Genomic DNA, 10,946 nt, shown 5'->3' on the forward strand with positions numbered 1-10,946 from the left:
CCTGTACATCACACTTTTCCTTTAACAATAGAGTCGTGCAGGTTATCTATTTAATACCTTTCAGGAGAATATTTTTGAATTGAAACAGCAACGTTTTGTACCGGACGTGAATATATAGTTAATCAGGGCCTTCCGCCTCTAAGATTTCCATATATTATTTCATCTTTCAACTATCTTACTCTGTTCTCGAGAATAAAGAAGGACAGACGGACGGACGACAGTAAGAATTTATAGGTCTACAATTTTTTGAAATTGTAGCCCGAGAAAGACTGATCAGGGAAAAAAACAATTAATTTTGATAGTACTTATTTTAAAAAGTTTCAAGAAATTTGAATAAATGAAAACATATTTAGTTAAAAAAAACTATGTAGAAAAGAAATTTATTTTTCTTTTTTGTCTATTCTCACATTAATTTGAGGTAATTATCGGCAAAATCATTTAGAGCTAAATTTTTCAAACGTAAAGTTTTGAAAACTTCTATCATATTGATTACGAAAGACTTTTTCTTCTTCTTTTTTTAAAATTCTGTTGTATAGATTTCAAACCATCCACGCTTTTCATATAAAGGAAAAATAGAATTTATAAATTAAATATTTCTAAAGTTATTTAATATATATCAGATTTAACAAAATATTACTTTATGTCTTTGCTCATTCTGAATTTCATATTGAGATATACCTTAGGCCCTTATCAAGCGTTTTAGTTTGATAATGGGAAAACGACTAGAACGCTGTCTTTACAGAAACATTTACAACTTGATTGTTGGTGTTGGCATGGAATTATACTACCTTATCAGTGGAAATTTTGTATTAGATGATGGAATTAATTCACCATCTTATTTTTCAATTATTGAACAAAGGCAAGGCTTAAAAATCTGCATAGTTACTTTGTATCATGAGTTTAAAGAATTTAAGAATCAATTTATATCATTGAGAGAAAAATGCCTGATTTAAAACAAAATGAAAGTGTAACAATATATCACCAATAATTTATTAAAGGTAACGAATCAATATAAATTGATGATTGATGATTTATAATTTTCCGTTGTCGGTTGTTAAAAATATAAAGGAGAACTTGATAAAATTTATAAAAGCTTCTTTAAAAATCCAGCAAAGAGAGTTGCGTAACTTTCCCGGCTGTTATGAGTTTTTATTAAAGAAACTTTTATATATTCTTAAGCAAAAAATAAAATTGTGTGTGGCGTCATCTGTTATCAGATTTTGTTATAAAAACTTTTTATATTATTACTAATTAGATAATTGCAAAAAGTTTAATTTTGAGGATTGAGATGAGTTTCATAAAAAAACCTGTAAATGCTAATAACGAATGAAATCATAAGTCCTACCCCTTTCTAGATACAATACATGATACCCCTCCATCTCCTCTTTCCTTCGATCTTTAACCACCAAAATTTAACAGCATCACTATCCTTTATATAAAAACTACCACGCCAAATTTCGTTTATTCATCATTACCCATTCCTGAGATATTAAATGAAATAGACACTGTAAAGGTCGCTTTTAGCGTCCTGAGTCGAAAAGCCACACGACAAAGATAATTAGTCCCACCTAGCGCTGGGGCCATAAACGGCCGGAAGGATCAAAGGAGTAGCGTCTCCGCTTAAGGGTCATGTGTTAGCCACGTGCCGGCCGGCTTGGAAAAAAAATATGTAAATAAAGCACGGTCGGCGGGAAATAGGGCGGACGACTTTGAAAGCTCTAAGAAAGGGAAGGAACTGATTGGTCGCAGGAGGTAGTAGCAGGATCCCTTAAATTGGTAGGGTGGCGAGAAAAACGGGGAGAAAGGGCGAGAGACCGGATACGTGGTGATCTCTGACACTAGGTAAGCCTTTGAGGTGTATAGAGAGAGCGTTCTCCTCTTGGAAAGTCCTCCGGAAAAGGGTTAGTGTAGAGACGGACGGCCACGCGGTTGAGCCATCTCCGGAAAAGCGACTTGAGTTCCCCGGACAGACAAGCCGACGTGCGACATCACAGCTTTGTTACATTAGCGTATGTAATGTTGTTGAACATTGTACAGACTTTGTAAATATTTGTAGTGTAAATAAACTGTATATAACTACTTGTTGAGTGTGGAGGTGTAGCTTTCCTCGAACCATCTAACGGACATTCTCGAGGCGTAAAGAACAACTCGAGACGGAACATTCGTAAAGATCTCGTGACGAGTAAGAAGGATCTTCACTGACACCAATACACACACGGAATTGTTTTTGTTTTTTGTGACGTTTTTTGAGTTTTTGGGTTCAGGAGGTCTTAAAATGTGAAGATTTGCAATAAGCCCGGAGAATCAAATTTGACGCGAATTTGATCAAATTTCAATGCAACGAATGTACTGTAATTCGTAGAAACAAAAACACAGTACTGCCAATTTGACTTTTACAGGGTAATTAGTAATTAAGTAGTGCCGAATATTCGAAATAGGAACTGATTAACGTATAATCACAGAGATTGAAGTAAACGATTAATTAGAGTATTAAAATTTCCTGTAGAAGCCATATTACAATAACCTGGTTTCTGTATTGCTGTAATGCAATTAGAATTTCCGACGGAAAGCGAGACATTATTTTTGGTACTCGAATTGGCTTGTTCGCTGTCGTATGATCTGATAAGAATCGCATCCGAGAAGTATTCGAATACGTAGAAAAACTTATGCTGAAAAAAAGCTTCTGCAATCAAACGGTTCTCAATTCTTGCATTCGAATACTCATCGTTAGATTGAATCATTTCGGATTAATTTGGATTCGTAGTAACAGATTTTTTTACGTATGTAAAAGTGATTTCACTATAAAAATGAACGGATCTGTATGACATTTATTTAATGTATTTTAATGGCTGAAAGAAAATACGAAAACTGGAACAAAATCGAATAAATAATTCAGTACCGAGCGATTCTGATTTAAGAAGATTTTACTATATACAAGATGTTACATGGAATTTTTAAGTATTTAACTTATGTATGTCAAAATCGGGTTCTTCATTTGTTATTTTGTTTGTAGAAAAACATCTGGTTTATTGTTATTACTTTGTTTATGCGGTTCCGAGTTTCCTATTTGTTTTACGGAAATCGTAAAACAGCTTGGACGCTTCTTCTGTCTACGATACCTGTATTATATTGCTAACTGACTGCCAGGACAACTGGCCTTAGAAACATCTGACCACCAGTAACTGACTGCCCATAATTTTTACTTGAAAAGAATAAATGAGTAACTGAAACGTTGCTCGTATTTTCATTGAAAAATCAATAAAATTTTATAAAATCTGAGTCTCTTAATGCGATTAATATTGATAAAAACGAATAAAACAGGAATCAGCCAATTTATCTACAATTTTGGATTATCATTAGTATTATCGTATCAAAATTATAACTTGTCATTTCTAATTTTGATATAAATTATGGGACAGCTTGATGGCCGAGCGGATTAGGCGGCAGATTCCTATTCTAGGGGTTCTGGAATCGAAAAATTCCAGGAATTTTTCGGGGTTGTCCATCCAGATATGTCGAGTTCTGTCCCCCACCACCCGGGCGCTGCATTTTGGGCCTAGTCGAACTCATAATAAGCTTGCTAAAAATAATCCTCTTAGTGCCCATAAAGCAGAAAAAGTTAAAAAAAACCCACATTAAAAATTATTTACTAACTAATTGAAAAAATTCCAGCATTCTATAACATTGGTGAAGTGAGGAAAAAACTGAAATTGTAATTAAAACTTTAAATAAAAGCGGTCAATCGTTGGTTAGTTGGCTGTATCAGTTGTCCTGATTTCTAAACTGTCAGAGACATCGTCCGGGACAAAAGAACACCCGTGGCTGGGCTATGTGTGCATCTATTTAACATCGGTGAATTTTTTCTGACTGAGTGCTGTATTTAGTGTTTTCGAGATTTGGGCATAGGACCACCGAATCTCCATCGGTTTGGCGGGAAGAGAGAGAGAAAGTAAACGAGAGGTTAGTGCAGTGGTTCCCAGCCTTTTCTAGGATGCGGAACACTTTCGTGAGCAATTTTCTTTAGCGGAACACTTACTTATGTTAATATGAAATACATAAGCTTGTCATCAGTTATTTTATTAAAATTGAGCAGTTATAATTCAATATCTCTACTCATATTATTAACGCCAATTCTAAGACAGGAAAAAATATACCTAAATAACTTTAATGGGAAACTTGTGCCTGATGTTTTTTACATATTTCATTCAGTTTTTATCATTGCCTTTATCTTATTCGAAACAGTAGTACACTCCATAAGTACGAGTCGTACATGAAAATTTTATGATTTTAATTTTTTGATATTCGGCGGCTCGAATACGATTGTACACTTTCCGATTTGCGACTAAATCTGCGGAACACTTGGGAGATGCTTACGGAACACCAGTGTTCCGCGGAACACCGGTTGGGAACCACTGGGTTAGAGTCTGGGACAGCCAAGGGAAAAAGTCAAGCTCTGGGAAAGGTAGTATGCTGGAAACAGGAGTGGAAATTTGGAAGTATCTGTGGGACTTGGGTGTAGGAGGTAGACCTCGACTAGTTCAGAAAGTCTTAGATGGCGAGTTTTCTAGTGGAGTCTGCAATGACGACGGAATAGACAGTCGTCGGTATTGGATTTAGGAAGATATCCCAGTCAGAGAACCTAGGTTTCTCTCCAGCAAACTTTTAAAACCATACGGAGCTGACGTCACACCCCTATTCGTGTGTGATTTCGTTATCAAAGATCACTACGGATCATAGAGTGAAGCATTTTTATTCATCTCTATAAATAATATATATTCATGTTGTATATAAAACAAATTTTTTTTTATCTGTAAATAAACTGTACATAAAGATATTCTTTGAATATTTATGGTGCTATCGTTTGATGGAGATGTCCCAAAAAATCGAAAAGCAGAACTAAAGGTTAGCCTTCGGTGGAAGGAGCAACATTTGAAGCCTTTACCCAAAGTTTTATTTGCCTTCCTAAATCTTCACTCATTTATATACTTATAAAGAGTTAAGATAGATCCAATTACCTTTATAAAATCCAATCTAAGTTTAAATAAGATCGGATTGTTGAGGACTAAAGTTGAAAAGTTAGGACTCTTGTAAATTTACGAAAATTTAGGACAAAGCTATCTTGATTGTAAAAGATATTATAATTTTTAAAAAGGAAAGAAAATATGATGTTATAATAACCTGAATGAAAAACTAAGAATCAAATAATTTCTCCCTTTTGGTCGTAATTAAGAAATATCGCCCTAAATATAGAAATGAAGATGACAATTACATTACTTTTGAAAATGAAATGTTTTATCGCTGAATGAGTAGTAAATCGGAGAAATTTACACGATATTGAAGTTGAAATAGGGAATATAGAAGTGATATTAGTGTTGAACGATCCTTTCGAACCTCAGAAATACAAGCCTAATTAAAAATTGAGAGAAGTTACAGATGCTTTGCCGGACTAATACAGCTTGTATTTTTAAAACAATAACCAAGTGGAGCTTTTTAATATTTAATTAGTATTTAATATCGTATTTATTGACTAAAATGAAAATCAATAAGATCCAAAATAATTTCAAATGGTTTTCTATAGTAATGAACTCCATTTGTTATGCAGTTTGAGGCTTTAATTGGCTAATTAGTTTTGAAATAATACATTTAATATATATATTAGGAAACTCTTATTTGGATAAAGCATACCTGGGATTATGTCATGCGATATGATGTAAATAGATTAAACGTAGACTATAAACGTAGAACCTAGAACCTATTAGTAATAAAGATTATGAAAATTTTTAAAAGTATTACCGAGAATGATAATTCAGAAGTGAGAAGTAATCTGTATGAACTAAAAATATAGATAAGCGAAAAACTGCTTATAATAACTGATTTCATACACTTGATTCAATGTTAAGTGGCTATTGTATGTCTTACATTTTGTTTAACTTGACTGAAGAGGACTGGACTTGGCCACTGAAATCTATTAGATAATATGTTAAGTGCATCAATTAAACAGGAAATTAATTGTCTTCAAAATTAAATTTCATATAATTTTCGTTTCTGGCTTACAAATCGTTATATTTTTTCTATCAAAGTCTGTTTAAAATGAAAAGATTCTACATGCAATTAATATTGAACAGTTTTTATGTCACTATGTTTCATTTTTACCTTAAAAAATTAGAGTTTATATAATAAATGTCAAGGTCAATTTTTTATTTTTCCATTTATGTAGTGAATGTGACGATTTACAATATTATAAAAGGAAATGTGACCTTGTGGTTTTGAGTAACCGCAGCTTCAATAAAAAATTTATATTTAGAATAATTTCAAAGAAGTTCAACCTTATCTTTTAGATTATATAAATTTTTTTCTGGTCATGAGTCTGGCAATGTTAAAGTAAACAAGTCTCCTACGTTAAAACAAAAATATTATTGCTTGTTATGTTCATTAGTTTAGATTAGACGTATTGTTTAAAAATACCTTTTTAATTTTATTTGCGTTATCTTCAGATTTAAATAATTAAATAATTGTATTTCCCAATAATGGGATTGCAATCTCCACTATTATAAATTTGGATTTGAAATTGAATTAGAATTATGATGTATAAAAATAATAATCACAAAAAAATCTTGGATTTATCTCAGTATGAATATTAAAGTTTTAAATAATTAGAAAAATATAAACAGATTATTAAATAAAATATAAATAATAATAAATTTTTAAATATTAAAAATTATTATTTGAAAATTTTAAGTGTCATTAACTAAAAAATATACTTAACTTTATTTTGATTTAATTTAACTAAAAATTAAAATTTATCCGTCATTAGCCAACATAAAGGCTATGAAAAAAAAATTAAAATGTTTATGAATTAATTTAATGTTATGTAATTGTAAATTCTCGTTATCGTTACTTTTATAACTAGTTCTTTTGTTGTGTGAAAATGGCGACATCTCTCGGTATCAATAAAATAAATTTTTGGAAAATTGATTTTAAAAATGTGTAATTAAATTTATTTTTAGTTGAATATGTATGTTAAATATTTACTTTTAATCTTGTTTACAAATATAATAATCTAATTAATAAAATTTAATTATTTTAATCATTTGTTTTAATTATTATAAAGTTTAAAAACTAATTTTTTAATGCTGTTTTTAACATTAATAGTAGTCCTAACATTTCTGTAAACATTTATTGTATAAAATGTCCACAATAATTTTTTAATTCTCGATAAAATTTATAATTATTACTTATTATATAGCCTATATATATTTAATAATAGAAAATTGTAATATTTAATAATTTTAATGTTTTAAATACTTTCCTTAAATTAAAAAATTAAAAACACAGATAAATTGTCAATCCAATACTGGAATGGTATAAAATTTATTTTTAAGCAACTATATATCTACAGCATTTTAAAATGTTTGATATATTCATTTTAGTTAAAAAGTTTTACAGTTCTTTCAAGTCAGTTATAAATTTCACAATTATGACAACGATAAAGAAATGTTTAATTTTTTATCTGTGAAAAAATATATGCCATTTTCTTATTAAATAGTCTATCCCTTGTACTTTCCGTCGTATCCACCTCCAAATCCACCTCTTCCACCTCCACCTCCAAATCCACCTCTTCCACCTCCACCTCCAAATCCACCTCTTCCACCTCCATATCCTCCTCCTATTCCACCTCTTCCACCTCCATATCCTCCTCCTATTCCACCTCTTCCACCTCCACCTCCAAATCCACCTTTTCCACCGCCATATCCTCCTCCTATTCCACCTCTTCCGCCACCGATACCTCCTCTTCCACCTCCAAATCCTCCTCCTCCCCCTCTTCCACCTCCAAATCCTCCTCCATAACCTCCTCCTATTCCACCTCTTCCTCCTCCATATCCTCGTTTATCTTTTGCAGCGATAGCAGCGGCGATAACAACCAAGACAAGAAATACAACCTAAAGAGAGTTTAGAAATACATTTTATTATTAATTTCAAAAATAAATTAACTAATATTCTTAAATTAAGATAAATTTAGATGAAGTTCTTTTTTCTTTTTTAAAATAAAACCATTCTCAGTTAAATTTTACTAAATTTCAAGTTTCTGAATTAAACGAAAACGGAGAATAATTTTGATAAATGACATGTTTGAATGTTATATCGATAGTAATATCATTATCATTATAATATACGTGAATAATAGATTATCGCTTGTAATTTATGAATTATCTTCCTTCATTCTTTACATTATTATTATTATTATTAATGTATTAAAACATCTAATGACAAATTTAACTTCTTTTCATTAATCACTATTTTAATATATAGATTCAGAATTTAAATAGAATAGAACATTTCAATACAAGATATATTATCCTTTCAAAATCAAAACTTAAACTTATTGTTATAAAAGATTTCTTTACTTACAAGGAGCTTCATGGTGAATTGTTGAGGCCTTTTGGTGAAGCAGAAGAGTTCTGCTCTTCTTTTATAGTTGAAGAAAGGAAGTCACCAGGTCAGTTAGTCCCACCTCCAACTAGCAACCAACCGATAGAATAGGAAGTTGATTATCAGCAACGCATGTTGCGTAAAAACTTTCACCTTTCCTAATTCTCTCTATCAATATAACCAAGGACAACTAGTGATCTCTTATACAAAAGAAATTGGAGAATCTTTAAATTATTCAGATTTTTATCTATTAATATAACACTGATAAATTAGGAAATATTTATTAAAAATTTATCAACAGTAAAGTTTAAATTTTTAATTTTAATTGCTTTATTATAGCATAGACCATAATATGTTATTAAATAAAATTATGTGTTTTAAAATCTAGAGACAAAAGAATTTAATGTTTTATTATTTATTTTAAAAATAAACGTATTGTTTTTACATTTTTTAAAACAGTATTAAAAGTTATATATTTGACTCGATTTATATTAATAAAATGAATTTATATGTTATTCTTAAGTTCTAAAACACAACTTTCCTTTTTTTTCTCCTTAATTATATTTATTTCATTTAAATCAAAATCCACCACCCCTGATAGGACTGATAAATAGCGATAATAATCGAAACACTAAATATTATTTTTATGCTTAAATTTATAAACATGTCAACATTATGATCCAACAACTCTATTTCTAAATTGTAATATTTATTTGAACAGATTTTAAATAAAAATTCATAAACCAACTATTTAAAATTAAAAGTAAAAATTTTAAATACCTTTTAGATATATTTTTAAACATTATTCAATAATAGAAATAGAAATATGCAGCATCACGATTCTCAAAGAAACAATACCGAACTACAATCGTAAATTAAAATTCCCCTTCTAGATTTAAATCATTTTTGGAATTAATATGCGTCATCATACGAAAATAATTATTTTGATAACAAAATAGCTTTACCATATTTACTCGTTCTTTAAAATAAACACCGAATTAGTTCTGCGTATTTACAAACATTACGTATTTACACCTGATATATAAAAAGGTGTAATTCAATCGAAATCTTTTAATTAATTTTGCATTAGAACAATACATTCACGTTTATTTTGACATATATATATATATATATATATGTATATATATATATATATTTATTTATTTATGACTTAAAGATGCTTTATAATATAGCATATAATTTATTATTGTTGCATATGTTCTAATTTATTTAGTTTTACATTAAATTGAATTAAAAAAAGAGAATAACAATTTATAAATACTGATATTATTCCTGAATGTTTATTATCTAATTTCTTTCTTTATTACTTTTAAAATAGTATTTATTTAAATAAAACTATTCAAAAATGAACTATATTCGAGAACTATATAGGCCTAATGCACATTTCTGATTTATTAAGGAAAATAAATATTTAATTTAAAAGTAATTGATGTACTTAACTCAATATATTATATAAAATATATTAAATATTTATATTGAATATTGAATATTAATTTTTAATTAGAGAATATAATTTATTTTATATAAAATTTTTATTATTAGACTCTAATTAATATAAATATTTAACAAATTAATTAAAAAAACTTTAATAATAAGTTAGAATTTTACTACTACAATTTTTTCTTTCTCATATTTTTATCTTAATTTGTTTTTATCAAATCTACTATCTTCAACAAAACATCTCTTCCTTTCGGAACGGGAAAGACAACCGGAAATAAGGATTGCAAAAGATATTCTTTCTAAATAATTGTGCTTAATCGTTACTTGTAATCTAAACAAGAACCTGATTTATAAAATACAACGTACACGTGGCATATCATAGATTAAATTAATTTCCTCAGCTTAACATATACCAAATTAAAAATTTTTACATTATTTTTCAAAATCTGATATAGAACAACATTCGAATGAAATATAATAAAATCTTATATAATTTCAATGATATTTTTGAATAAAATTTATTATTTTTAAACTAGTTCCTGATTTATTTTCCAGCTCATTGAAAATTTATGACAATCGTATTTGAAATTTTTAAATATTTCTATAAAATTATAAGAATATTTTTAATGTTGAAAATTATAGAGATTTGAAAAAAATAACAGAAAACCTCATCATTCCTCTATTGCTTTTTTTAAACTAGTAATTAAACAAATAAAATATATCAAATTTTAACAGTTTTAATGATTTACAATTAATCCTATTTAATTAATCTTTTCAGATGTGGCTATTATTATTATTATTATTGAAGGAAATTCTATAAACTTTTAATAAAGAATATATTCATAAATTTTTTCAATATTTTTGTCTAATTTTATATAATATAAAAGAAATATTGATTAAAAAAATTTACACTTAAATTTTTAGAGACTGCATTTAAAATTTTTGCATGGTGCATTTGATTTAAAAAAAAACTATTTTAATTTAACCTGAATATAATAAATTGAGTGAAACAATTACAGTGAAAACTTTAATAAGTTTTTACTCAAATTGTAGAT

The 10,946-nt window shown here is 28.6% G+C and overlaps 1 protein-coding gene across 1 annotated transcript; it reads right to left on the minus strand.

Annotated features, from left to right (window-relative positions):
- Positions 1-7,336: 7,336 nt before the first annotated feature.
- Positions 7,337-8,535, minus strand: LOC136981438 (uncharacterized). The gene is made up of 2 exons (XM_067277764.1): positions 8,410-8,535; positions 7,337-7,940 (listed from the first exon to the last, which is right to left on the minus strand). Exons 1-2 carry the CDS (start codon positions 8,419-8,421, stop codon positions 7,548-7,550), a joined length of 405 nt encoding a protein of 134 aa, XP_067133865.1. The 5' UTR covers positions 8,422-8,535; the 3' UTR covers positions 7,337-7,547.
- Between the last annotated feature and the right edge of the window lie 2,411 nt (positions 8,536-10,946).

Source organism: Centruroides vittatus, unplaced genomic scaffold (genome assembly GCF_030686945.1).
Source record: "Centruroides vittatus isolate TY-2023 unplaced genomic scaffold, ASM3068694v2 contig_754, whole genome shotgun sequence".
Lineage (NCBI taxonomy): Eukaryota > Metazoa > Arthropoda > Arachnida > Scorpiones > Buthidae > Centruroides > Centruroides vittatus.